Source organism: Prionailurus bengalensis, chromosome A3 (genome assembly GCF_016509475.1).
Source record: "Prionailurus bengalensis isolate Pbe53 chromosome A3, Fcat_Pben_1.1_paternal_pri, whole genome shotgun sequence".
Lineage (NCBI taxonomy): Eukaryota > Metazoa > Chordata > Mammalia > Carnivora > Felidae > Prionailurus > Prionailurus bengalensis.
This window is the reverse complement of record NC_057354.1, coordinates 120,946,734-120,959,706: the sequence shown is the minus strand read 5'-3', so window position 1 is coordinate 120,959,706 and position 12,973 is coordinate 120,946,734. Positions and strand designations below refer to the sequence as shown.

At 54.8% G+C, this 12,973-nt stretch overlaps 1 protein-coding gene across 4 annotated transcripts in view; it reads right to left on the bottom strand.

Moving 5' to 3' along the window:
• Nucleotides 1–12,973, bottom strand: part of ADCY3 (adenylate cyclase 3) — a 91,321-nt gene that overhangs the window by 3,350 nt on the left and 74,998 nt on the right. For 2 of the 4 annotated variants that reach the window (XM_043604397.1, XM_043604398.1), the window contains exons 9-19: nucleotides 10,882–11,010; nucleotides 9,190–9,332; nucleotides 8,892–9,053; nucleotides 7,186–7,273; nucleotides 6,301–6,417; nucleotides 4,293–4,414; nucleotides 3,970–4,035; nucleotides 2,424–2,505; nucleotides 1,422–1,580; nucleotides 760–906; nucleotides 102–221 (exon numbers count right to left, since the gene is read on the bottom strand). In XM_043604397.1, coding sequence (XP_043460332.1) covers nucleotides 102–221; nucleotides 760–906; nucleotides 1,422–1,580; nucleotides 2,424–2,505; nucleotides 3,970–4,035; nucleotides 4,293–4,414; nucleotides 6,301–6,417; nucleotides 7,186–7,273; nucleotides 8,892–9,053; nucleotides 9,190–9,332; nucleotides 10,882–11,010 — 1,335 coding nt within the window. Of the gene's footprint in view, nucleotides 1–101; nucleotides 222–759; nucleotides 907–1,421; nucleotides 1,581–2,423; nucleotides 2,506–3,969; nucleotides 4,036–4,292; nucleotides 4,553–6,300; nucleotides 6,418–7,185; nucleotides 7,274–8,891; nucleotides 9,054–9,189; nucleotides 9,333–10,881; nucleotides 11,011–12,973 lie in introns of all 4 variants that reach the window. The other 2 variants (XM_043604395.1, XM_043604396.1) reach the window with 1 other exon arrangement.

Here is a 12,973-nt window from a genome sequence, read left to right as displayed (position 1 = left end):
CCCTCGTAACTTCCCGTTTCACACGTGCTGGGTGCGGGCCGCTGCTTTTTTGCCTTGGAGGCAGAGCCCCATCTCCTCCAGCCACAGAGGTGGTTAGCTACCTTGTTGGAGTTGGCGAAGCCATTGGTGTTGACATCTGGGGTGACTCCTGAAGCTGCCATATAGGTGCTGCCGATGGTTTTGATCTTGGTGATGACCCGGAACTTAGGATTGTCCAGGAGCTGAGGCCAGTATTAAAGAAGAAATGTCAGTCAATGGGGATAAATGAGCCAACTAAGTGACAGGTGTGCCTGTTTACAACAACCCCACAGGACAGCCCAGAGATGGTTTCCTAAAGTCTGATCGAGTCTGCCGCTTATCAGCCATGTGATCTTAGGCAAACTTCCTGATGAGCCTCAGTTTCTAGGACCTTAACGTGGGACAAAACTGCCAGTCCCCTAGGGTGATTGAGCATATATGTAAAAGCATTTTCCTTGGTGTACGAGTTACCTAATTTTACTGGATCTGAATTTGAGGGTGGGGAGAATCCGAGGGGCCTCAGGATCTTGTTTTAGCCAGTCGTACCATGAATTTGCAGGTGATTTCCCAGGCTCCTGCCTGCCCACTCAGACCCACCAGGCTGCAGGAGCTCCTACGTTAATGGGGAGGGGCTCAGCCGGAAAAATGGAGCAGCTAGGGTAACGACAGCTTCTGACTTCTGCAGCCTGTCCCGGGATGTGATCCAGAGTGAGCTGGCTTAGGGGCAGGACGGGGACTCACAGAATCAAAATCTGAGATGATCTCGTTGAGGAAGCGCAGACACTCGATGCCACCATTATTGATGCTCTCCTCTGTGTAGAAGTCAGCGAAGTTGGGCAGGGAGGCAAACATGACTCCGATCTCATCGTAAGACTGGCTGTACAGCTCCTAAAAAGAGGCAGGCCCGAGCGCTCAAGGAAATGCTGACGGAACGGTGTGCCACAGAAATGATGATCTCCCGTGATTGGTGTACTCAGCTTTTTGGATACCTCCTAGGTTATCCCAACTTTGAGCTGTAAGGAGGCAGACTGTCACGACTTTGAACAAGAGTTTTTCTGGTCTCTGGAACAGCCCTAGCTTTGAGCAAGTGGGTGGGATGGAATTGGGAAGTGAGACAGAAGAACCCTTCTACGTGAGGGGATGGCAGCTGACCGGGGAGCTCTAGCCAAGGCCTCGGCGGAAACGGGGCCTTCCGGGGATGTGTGGCCCACAGGTTGGAGCGCTCTCTACCGAGCGCCTGTGAATTTCCCTCTTGCTTATGATGCAGCTGCAGCTTGGGCGCAGCCCTGCCTGGAACGGTGCCAGCTCCTGAGAAGACCTTGGGCCCAGAGGGGCTCCCTGGCAGAAAGCCAGACGACGCACAGCCTTACGGCTGCAAGCTATCGCACGGGGCCACCCCTCACCTCATCTCTTTTCTTGGACCCCAGGAAATGGCGTGCCACGTGCTCAGGCAACATGTTGGTGACCAAGGCCTCATTCCAGCGCCGCATCTCGTAGACGCGTTCCTTCTGGTCATGGACCTCAATCTTCCACAAGAACAGTGTCCGTGCCAATTTTTCCACCTGTGGACAGGCACAGGCAAGGTGTGTGCTTCAGCTGACCATTTGATGGAAAGATGAAGCGGGAATTTGGATGCAGGGGTTCCGCGTGGGAAAACCGGAAGGAAGGTGGCTAAATGACAAGAGAAAGAAGCCCCGGAGAGACCCACCTACTCACAAAGGCCACCCTGCAGCTGTAGTGAGGATTCCAGCCTCACTGTGGTTATGCAGAGCTCCCAGAGGCCTTCTGGAGATGCGGGGCCTTCTGGGACCTAATTCTAGCTACAGGTCCGTCTTGGCCTGGGGGACGCGGGCAGCAATGGAGATCTAGCCCAGCGGGGCGTCCCCATTTCCAGCAGGCTCCATTAGGCCAAGAAGTGCCTCGGGAAGGCTGTACTTTCCCTCGCCAGCCACCGGGGGGCACCTGGGCTAACATGGAGCTACTTCACTCTCTCCCTCTCTGCTTATTTTTTTTCCTTTTAACCAAACAAAACTTCATCAGCTTCTTTCCCTTTCTCTTCTGGCTCCATGCGTGTCAGTGACCCCTAGAACCAGGGTGAGTGAAAATCCAGGAGCCCTTAGCCTAAGAAACAGATTTTCTCCAAGCTTTTATGCCTCCACTGTATGCTTCCTTCAGCATGCTGGAGGAAGTCAGAGGAAAGAGGTAACGAACTGTCCTCCTTGTATTACAAGGGAGGAAACCAGAAAAAGGAGGGGGTGATGGTTTGGCCAGGGCCACATGCCAAGTTGGGTAAGGGAAACCAGCACTCCCGAGGAGCCGGGGTTCTTAGATCCTGAGACTGCTTTTTTAAGAAACCCTGACGGATTGTGCACAAAGACGGGAGAGGAGGGTGGGTGGGCACTCACGTGGCGCGAGAAGTAGTAAAAGCTCAGCATCATGATGAAGATCATCACTGTCATGGAGTACTTAGAAGGCACCAGGGGCAGCCTGTGGGACAGACAGTAATTCATCCACCCCTGCTGCCATCTTGGAAGGCAGCTTCACTCCCTCCAACTGGGCTGTGCCCTTCCCGTCACCCTGGGCTCCAGAAACTTCTCCCGGCTCCTTAAGCACCTTCATATCAAGCCTGGACTCACAGGTAAATCTTAATCCCTGGGCTCCTAATAGGCAGCCCTGCGGGGCAGCTCCTGGAATCCACACCAGGGCCACTCCCTCGATGTTTTAGTAAACACTGCAACTGATTGATAACAGAAGTAGGTGCAACCACGGAAGCCTCTGGAGAAAGGCGAGATGAGCATCAAAGTGATGGAACTAAGGCACCGTTTTATCATGCTGCTTTATAACTTCACATTTTTGTACAGCGCTAATGGTTTTCATTACCGCATAGTAGCCTACTTCATGAGTAGGTCACAATTTGTATACCCATTTGCTGTTGATAGGATCTGGGTTGGCTTCACCTGCTTTGGACGTGTGTGTGTGTGTGTGTGTGTGTGTGTGTGTGTGTGTAGCTATGATGAACACGACTGGACGTTTCTGCCCACACGTCCTGGGACGTACAGATGCGCATGGGTTTCTGGAAGGAACGTACAGAACAGCAGAATTGCCAGATCATAGGTCTATTTGCAACCTCACTAAATAACTCCAAATGGTTTTCTAAAACGGCTGTAGCAATTTATACTCCCATCAGGAGCGTGTGTGTTACCATCGTACTGGATATTACCAGACTTCTTAACTCTTGAGAAACGGGTAGGTGTGTAGTGGTATTTTGTCCTGGTCCTAATTTTCATTTCCTTGATTACGTGAGTGCCTTTCATTTATTAGTGGCCATTTAGATTTCTTCTTTTGTGAAGGGGCTATTCAGTTCTTCTACCCTAATTCTGTTAGGTAATTTTTTTTTTTAACTTACTTAAAAGTCTAGTCAAGGCACTGAATCATAAAATTCTAAAACTTTAGCGCTAGAAGGGACCCTGGAGAACTTCTAGTCCACTATCCTCTTCAAGTTGTGAAACGGACTTGAACGATGGCCTGCCTGCGGCCCCTGAGAGGACTCCTGCAGCTGGGGAAGAATCCATGCCTTCTAGATCAAGTGCAGTGCTCTTTCCCTCCTCATTAAATGCAGCTATCACATCCATCTGGCCGTCTGTTGCCTCTCCCCTCACCTGAGCCCGGCCTCCACCTGACCCCCTACACCACACTGCCGCTGCTCTCCCGGCTCGCTCTCTGACCCGGCTCGCTCTCTGATCTGAGCTGCTCTCCCGGCTTGCTCTCTGGTCCGTACCCGGGTCACTCCGCCTCTGCTCCAGCCCTCCTACCCCTCCTACAGAAACACATACTGCTCTAATAAATCTCCCACATCGTGTGCCTTTGAAGGGGTGAGATCATGGCCTTCTCTTGTCTCTAGAAGAAAGGGAGACTAAATGCAGACCGAACGGGGAAAGCAGTTGCCCTTACCTGTCAGTGCCGTTGAGCCCAGGGGTGGAAAGTACCTGCATCTTCTCTAAGGCGACCACAGGAAAGCTGTTGGACAGATAATCGCACACTCAGGCCCCACCTGAGTACAAGAGGCTGATGCCCAGAAGCTGAACATGGAGGCAGCCACGATCTTCCACTCATCGAGAATGGAAAGGATCTCAGAGGCGTATCTGTGAGAAGCCACGAACCCCGATTCCCATCTAAGCCTCGAAGGAGTCCAAGGCCCATGACTCTGAAGTGGAGACTTGGGCGGCGGGGGGAGGAAGGAGACAAAACAGACCCCTAAAGAGGCCTCATCTTACTCATGTTCCTGGAAACGTTTGCGGTCATATTCATCAAAGATGGGGCGCCAGGCGTAGATGTTGATGACGGCCACAGCACCCGTGACAAGCAGCATGAGTGTGAGCTTCACCATGTGGCTGACCTGCACCAGCATGATGGTGGCGATGAGGGACAGCACAGCGACATAGCTGTAATACTTGGGGTTCTCTACGCAGCCATCCTCTGCCTCCGTCCCTGCGGTGCTGTTGACGGGGCCTGTGTGGTACTGCAGGCAGCTAAGCTGGAGGGCAGGCCCGGGGTGGCAGGGGGAGAACACAGGGTACAGGGGGACAGCAGACACTGGTCAGAGAGGGCTGTGCACGGCAGTGTCCTTTCAGCTGCCACTTCCCACAGCTCCCTCAGAAACACTGACAGATGGGAAAACTTACCAAGGAATGATACAAAGGCCACTAGTTCCTACTAAGAGCTTAACCGTCTCTCATTTGACGTCTATGAAAATTCCAGTATTTTTGCTATTGCCACCTTTGTATAGAAAACTCAGAGAGGCTGGACTTGCACAAAACAGCACAATGAGCAAGTGGTAAAGCCAGAGCCAGGAGTCCAGTATTTCAGTTTCAAATACAAATGCTCTTGCCCACACCACACTGTTGCTTGAGGGGGAGGGGGGCTCCCCCACAGCGTCACCGCAATGGCAGCCAGTCTCCGCGCAAACACTTCCGTTTCTCAAGTACTGCTGCCCAGCACATGGAGTCAAGGGAAAGTGCACCCATAAACTGAATCCAACCCACTTTCTGTAACTTGCAACCGCTGGTGCTCATCTGCCTTTGGGGAAGTTCTCAGCACATGAAAAGTTTTCCTATACCTCCCTGGTCTTGCACCCCTCTATTGGCAACTGGCTCTCCCGCTGTCCTTGACCCGGCACCAGGCTCCAGGTGGGTTCAGACATGCTAGGGGCCTGGGGCTTCTCTTCCCTGCGCTCGCGCATCGTGCAACCAGGGGCGTGTTAGGTTCTGGAGCCCCCAGCTTCTCATTCTAGTTGGACTTTGGCTCAGTTGGCCCTAGGGATTTTTCACCTCTACTACCACCAGATTCAGTCTCCATGGTGAGGTTTTGTTTTGTTTTTTTTTTTTCCTGTGCTTCAATTTTTAAAGAAAATAAAGCAAGTGCTATAAGATTTATTTGGAAAACATAGGACTTTTTAAGAGTGTATATAATACTGCCAAAATTGTCGGGAGCCGTGACGAATGACAAGAAAGTCAACGATAGCTCCAAGCTGCCAATGCTCAGCAAATGACTGGCGGCTCTGAGTCAATAGATCGGGGTTTCCAACTGCTGTCCCCTCTCCCCAGGAAAGCATCTGGCTGCCCCCTTGGGACCTGCCGCCTCTCCGTGAATTGAGGAGAGCAGAGAAGAGGATTTGTCTGCCCCAAGCCATTTGGGCTCTAGGAAGGTCTGGCAACGTTCAAATGGACGAAGGCCAAACAGGAGAGCTCCTTTAGCGGAACGGGCTTACCTACCCCCTAGATACCCTTTAGATACCTGGCTTTCACCACACTGTAGGGAACACTTCAGATATGCAGAACGCATACAAGTACCGTGCCCCTTGAGCAGCGAGATAGGGAGTTTCTTCACAGCGTTGGGGTTTAGAACTGCTCAGTCCTTTACTCTGCCACTTACTGGCCATGTGACCTAAAACAAGTGATTTAACCTCTCTGAGCCTTGAGGCTGTAGGCAATGGTACCAACACCTCTTGGGACTGTTAGATTAAATGAGTCAACATCCAACACAGGATCTGGAGCATGGTGTCGGGCTCCTGCACTCTGGGAGAGCACAGAGCTGGGGGCAACAGGTCAGTCTCAGGTTTCCGGGGTAGAAGACGCCCTCCATTTGGCCAAGATAATCTGTTTAGGAAACTCAGCCATGTCTAGTTGGGAGGACCTGTTGACAAACTGCTCATGCTGGCCAATACAGAAGCCTTTCTCCACTGAGAAAGGGGGTGTCCCTTCTACAGCGACAGCTGGAGCTCACCATGTCCACAACGTTTGCCATGACCAGAATGAAGATGGCTAACATGGCCCAGGTGTTTCTGGCCCAGCGGGTCCGGTCGATCCAAGTTGAGAAGGCCACGAGCTTCTTAGGAAAGGCCTAGAAGAATGGAATTTCAGGGGCCATGAGCCTTTGACAGTCTTCTCTCCTGTAAATATGGCTGCTAATGACCCTTTGCCTGTGAGTCAGCCAAAAACTGACCGGCAGACCTGAGGAGGTGGTGCAGGAGGCTCTGTATCAGTCCCACCGGAGGGGTCTATGATACAGCGGGGCCTCCAGATACCAGAGCCCTTTCTGGAGCAGACACGGAGACCAGCCCAGGAGGCTGTGGGCAGTGCCAGCAGCGGCAGCCCGCTCTGTAAGTCCAAGCGGCAAGGCCACGTCAGGGAACAATGTTCGGGGCCAGCCATCTTTGCCTGGCTGCTCCTGCCTTTCCTGGGTCGGTGTGCCCTAAGTCCTGCAAATGACCCGGCAAGTCGCCTGCCAGACCCCCTTCCCTAAAACACTGTTTTTCTCTGGTCATTCTGATCCCAGACTCTGCATGGGACCCTGGTGCTTACAGGAGAACGTCCCAGTCCCTTTGTCTGGCTTTCGCTGCACGTCACAATCGGGACCAACCCCCTTCCGGCGGGGCCTCCGCTGCTTTTCTACGCAGGTCCCCATTTATCCGGACTCTGGCTTACACACCCGTGCTTGCTCAGCTGGAGCGAATGAATGACCGGTGTGGGACAAATGAATGAATGGGTAAATGCCTGCACCATCCTAATAAAAGCAACGTATCTGTCAGGATCTGACAGGATGCAGAACTCCGTCGATGCCACCTGCACTTGCAGAAGGCTTCGGAGTCAAAGGGGAAGCGGCTCTTACCCGGGGAAAGATGGCGGCCAGCGAGCAGACCGTCAGGATCAGAAGGAGAACCTCCCCGACCACAAAGGTCATGTAGTTTGTCATCAGCCTGTGAAGGGGAGACGACAATGAGAGAGGGGAGCAGATGGGTCAGTGAGATCAGGTGAAGGGCCAGGAGAGAAGAGGAGGAGGGAGAGGGCAGGCCCTTCCACGCTGGCACCTGAAACGTTCACAGAGCCCTGCCTCCTGTTGTGGAGACGGGACGGAGGCCCTGAGTGCAGGGCCTGGGCATGTGCAGCCCTCCCCAGCGGTAGTTGTTGCTGGGGCACAGATGCCCTGGGCAGGGCCCAGGAGAAACACGGGGTTCTCAGGAATGAGCGCCCTGCCATGAAGGGAGAGCGGGGGACAGAGCCTCTCCCCTGCAGCCGAGGGTGGCAAGGCCTCCCCTCTGCCGACCGCACAGAGCTTCACAGCTGAGCAGGGACTTCCACACCCACCTTCTCAATTCCGAGAAACTCGGGGTCTCCAGATCCTTCCCGTACTCACACCCCCACCATTCGGTTCCTTAGGAACCTCTGTTGCCAAGCCAGCGCCTGATTCTTGGATTCTCGGTCTCTACTGAAGTATCGCCCTGTCGGTGAGGCCGTTCCGCCCGGGGTCGTACACAAACGCCGACACAACTAAACTCGCCGCCAGCATTCCCCGCTCCCTTCTTCACCTGACTTTTATCCATGCCACCTGCCCCTGTCTGCATACGTGTTTTGATTATTCAATTGTTTACGTCTGCCTCCCTCTGCTAGAATGGAAGTTCCACGAGAGCGGGGCTGTTTGTACGCTGTCCTCGCTGCATATCCCTAGACCTCAGCGCCGGGCACAGAGCAGCCCATAAATTCCTATGCAGCGAATGAATGGATTTGATCCTTCCAACAGTCCTGGGAGTTAGGAGAGCGGGCATTATGATCTTCAAATTGTTATTACCATCATCATCTTTGGCTTTACCGATGAGTAAACTGATACTCCGGGAACCTTAGAGACACGGCCATACAACAAATAGGCAACGAAGCCGTGTCTAGAAACCTGCGACTAAGTCCGAGGCTCCTTACGGTGCCCCCAACTGTAACTGGGACAGGGCTCCGCCCGCCTCCTTCTGAGGGGGAACCCCGTGCAGGAGTGAGCTGCTGATGGGCCACGGGGAGGGGGACCTCTGACCTTTACTCGGGCCTCAAGGGTTGGGGCAAGGACTCCAGAACATCCCCCCCTGCCCCAGAGGACCTGCTGCTGTGTTGCAGAAATCCGTTTGTGCCCCGAGCTTAAAATCACCTGCTAAGATAAGGCAAGAATGGGAAGCCAGATCAGCCTTGACGACTGAGGTTGAAGAGGGTCCCCATCTTCTGTCTCCTCGTCCCAAGAACCACTGAGTCCCACACAGCCAAGGCCTCCATCCTCCTGGGCCCCTCTCTACCCCTTGGCTTTCTCCATCCTGGTTTTAAGGCTAGTGCTATTCTGGAACCCGAGGTAGACAGAAGGAAGGGGGTCCAGGGCACAGTCCTAGCTACACCTGGGCCCGAGATCGGCTGGGGCTGTTCCACCGAGGTGAGGAAGAGACCAGGCTTTTGCCCCAGTGTCAGGCTCCAGATGATGCACTCACACCCTTTACACCTCTGGCCTAGGATGCTCATCACCTTTCCTCTTTCCTGGCCTATCGGCTCCCCCCATGCCCTCCTCACCAGGGGTCGATGAGTATCTCGACCAGGGCCGTACAGAGCAGGACAACACAGGAGCAGCTGAAGGCGGCCCCACTCTGCTTTTCCTTCTCCACGGAGTAGCGGGTTTCCATCTCGGGGTCCATGAACCGCATGGAAAGGAGGAAGGTGTTTCTCTTCTTCACTCTGCGGTGGAAACAGGTCCCATGAAACACGAATGTCACATCTGCCTTGGCCTAACAGGAAGGGGCCCCATTCAAGATGGCTAACTTCCTGAACCCCAAGTCAGGGCCTACAAGGTATATGCAGAGGATCCACTTACACCTGGGCGGACTCTCGCTCAAGCAGGGCCTCATTGAGTAGCTGGTTGAGCTCATGCTCGTCCTCAGAGGCGTCCACCACTCGATCAGCCAGGTCCTGAAGGCGCAGCCTCCGGCGCGGGTTGGGGAACGAGGGATTGTCCGCCTGCACGGCAGTGCCCGGGGTGGGGGTGGGTGGGAGGAGTGGGGGTGGAGTTGGGTTAAGAGGGTGGTGCAGGGGCGGGGGGGGGGGTGGGGGGAACAAAAGGGATCACACTCAGGAGGACTAACTAAGCCCTTCTAGAAACCACTTTACAGGAAGTCTTCCCTATGCCCCCACACGGCTCCATCTTGCTTGGGTCTGGACCCAAAGCCACAGTCCTTCCTGGTTTCCCAGGACCGTGGCTCTGCAGTGACCAGCCACTAACGGCAGCATGTGGGGCAGCGCAGTCCCGGCACATCCTGCTACGAGGACGGGGTCCCACACAGCCACGCAATCGGCGTCCCTGGGACGTGAATGACCCCCAACCCTAGGGCTTAAGGGAGTGCACATCTGGTTCATTTGGGGGAGGAAGGTCTGAGGGGGAAAGTGCTGGGAGAAGAAGGGACACCCTTGTCACTGGTGGGGTGGCGGGGCTGGGGGACTTCTACCATTTTAATTCGCACAGAGGAAAAGCATCAGCTCCAAAAGTATGACCCCAGACTGTGATTACACGGCCATCAGCCCAAATGGTAACTGAGACCGGGCCCGTTAGCGCTGTCTGTGCCGGTCCAGATGTATCTGGAAGCCAGAACCAAGACAGCCCGGTCCTAAGCTCGGGCGTGCCACTGGTTGCCAATTTGATCCCATGTCACTCGTGTTGCCCAGCTCCAGCTTTCTCCTCTATAAAATGACGAGGAAGGTCTGTTCCAGCACCAAGAACCTCTGTCCCTGAAGCGCATGCTGGGGAGTGTGGCTAATCGTGAGGACAGAAAAATTACAAGCTGCTAAAAGGATGTGCGTTCTTGTTAACGAGTTATGTAGAGTCTACATTTCCACCTTCTATCAAGGAAATCACAATTGCTGAACGTCACGGTGATCCAGAAAACCTCCGTGAACTTTCAGCCCTGTCTCCCCTCTTGCTCTGCAGCCCCCTCATCTCAAGGCGCCGGGGCCGTTCGTCTGCCCCCCACCCGCCGCCGCCCGGCAGTGAGAACGGTGCGGCTGCCAGAAGGCTCACCTGAGCAAGGTAGAGACCCCCGTCTCCCAGGACCTGCCTTTATCACTGAGTGGGCCCAGGAAGCTCTTTAGTAACGGACAGGTCCTGGACGCTGTCCCAAGATGGGCCCTGTCCTCAGGGCAGAAAGCATGTTAATTCGTCCGGAAACCCCTGCCACTGTTCATGGGACTTGTGGAACAGAAAGGTGGGCCCACCCTGAAGTCTCACTTCCAGAACAGTCTTGGTTGAATCCTACAGAATTCTCCACGGATGTCCTCGCTGCCCTCAAGGCCATGGGATTCTGGGACAGGAGGGCTAGACAAGGCCTCTGAGGTGAGCACCTCTTTGGACTTGCCCCCCTCCACCCCAGGAGGAGACAGCGGAACCAGGGTAGGAGGTGACGCCCAAGGTGGCACCGGTAAAAAGGAGAAGAGCCCAGGCCAGTCTCCCACTCCTGCAGCAACCTTCCCCACCCCATCCCCTGCCCACAGCCCTGGCCCCCCGCCCCGCACACACCTGGGCATCCTGCTCCTCGGGCTCCTCCGACGTGGAGCCGCTGGTGTGGATGCTTCCGTTGGGCTCCTTGGTCTCAATGAGGGCGGGAGAGCTGGGCTTTGAGGAAGCTGGCGCTCCATTCAGCAGGGCCTGCGGTGGAAAGACGTGGCTGTCGGGGCACTGGACCCAGCCGCCCACCGGCCCCAGCAGACCTGGCTGGTCCACGCACTATCGGTCTGGAATCTTCCCACTAGAGTTCGGAAGCTCTAATTTCTAAAGAAGTTACCGTTTGACTCCTCCTCTAGAACGTTAATTTTAAAATGCTGTACTTTTCTGGTATCTTTTTCCACGAGTAAAATTATTCAAAGCAGAGAAAGACCCTATTGTTCCAACTCCTATTTCTGAAACAGTCGCTTGACACAGTGATTCACAGAGGTCTTTTTTTTTGGTGTAGAGCCCGTCAGATGCCTTCTGAAAGTCTGAATAAATTCCACAAGCCCATGTCCCCAGCGATTAAGTACTCTTCCTTGACAGAGTAAGTTAAACGCTGAAACACAGGGCAGAAGTGTTACTGAGTCCCTGCTCTGTGACAGGAACTGCTCTAACTCCTGGGGATACACACAGAACGTCCTGACCGGGACAGCTCTACTGTTCCTCAGTTCTACTGAGGAAAGGCAGACAACAGGGAAGCAAGTAAGTAAAATCAGCAGAGCACGTAAGAGGAGGGTACGTGCTCTGGAGAAAGATAAAGCAGGAAAGGGGCACAGGATCGCAGGGGAGCGGGACAGTGGAGAGGTGGTCAGCGAAGGCCTGAAGGAGCGAATCACCTGGCTCTGTGGGGACAGAGGCCCTGGGAAGAGGGAGAAGCTGGTGCAAAGGCCCGGCAATGGGCCTGAGCAGCTGCCCGGAGGTCAGAGCCGCTGCCGGGACGGTGAGTGAAGGCAGAACAGGGCGGCAAGGGCCTGGCCATGCCGGGCCTTCCTGGCCTCCGCAGGGCTCGGGCTTTCCCTCCGGGTGAGATGGAGACCAACACAAGTGACAGGACTTCACCCGACACCTCAGCAGGAACACTGCCTGCCATGGGGACGGGGCACCGGGGCCAGGTCAGCAGCCCAGCCCCCGGTGGCCCAGACGGGGGTGGCTGTGAGGGGGTGGGGGGGGGGGGGTCAGAGCTCTCCTTCACAGGAGGGGTCAACAGAACGCGCTTGTGGACGGCAAAGAGAGGGCTCGAGCATGTGTTCAGTTTTTGGTATGAACTGTTGAAAGAATGAACTTGTCACTGACGGAGACGGGAGGGCGGAGGGACCAGCAGGCACTGGGCCTCGGACCTGGGGACCGAGCTCCCCCGTGTCTGTGCAGATGGACACTTACAGGGGCCACAGGGTGAGTGCAGGCAACAGCTGGGGCCGAGGTGGAAATCTGGGCATCATGAGAGATGGCATGTGAGACAGAGAGAGCGGGCGGGCCTGACAACAAGGGCAGTGTGCGCAGGGAGAGGTCTGGAAGCTTTTTAACACTCGGGAAGGACTCATCATGAGGACTTCCTGAACAGTTGTCGACCACACGAGCTACACGGGCTGTGATGAGTTCCGCGTGCCCCGGAGGCCGCCACGCCGCCTTGCAGAGAACACAGGAGGCGGGAGCTCCCGACCACAGCCGAACGTTCGAGTTCCCTGTGACACAGCGGCGCCGGCACACGGCGGATGCCCCGCCGATGGCTGCCGGCCACCGCATGAGCCAGGGTTCACTTCTCTAATAAACAAAGAGCCCCTACAAGGCAGAGAGGGGACCGGGCCCTCAAAGGCCACATAAAGCACAGAAGAAAACACCTAGCTGACAACCTAGCTGTCAACCTAGCTGACAGCCACGGTAAGCGTCCAGCCTTACTAATGATTACAGAAATGAGGTTACAACAGTGGCCTATCACGGTTCTGTCTTTCAAATGAACAAACCTAAAAGTGAGTAAAGAGCTGGGCAGTGAGGGTGCCCTCCGGGGGTGGGAGGCAGGTGGTGATGAGCGGGGGTAAAAGCTTTCCATGTGCAGAAACCTTAACCCAGCCTTTCTACTTTGAGAAATTGATATTTTCAGGAAGGGGCAGTAAGAAACTGTTAA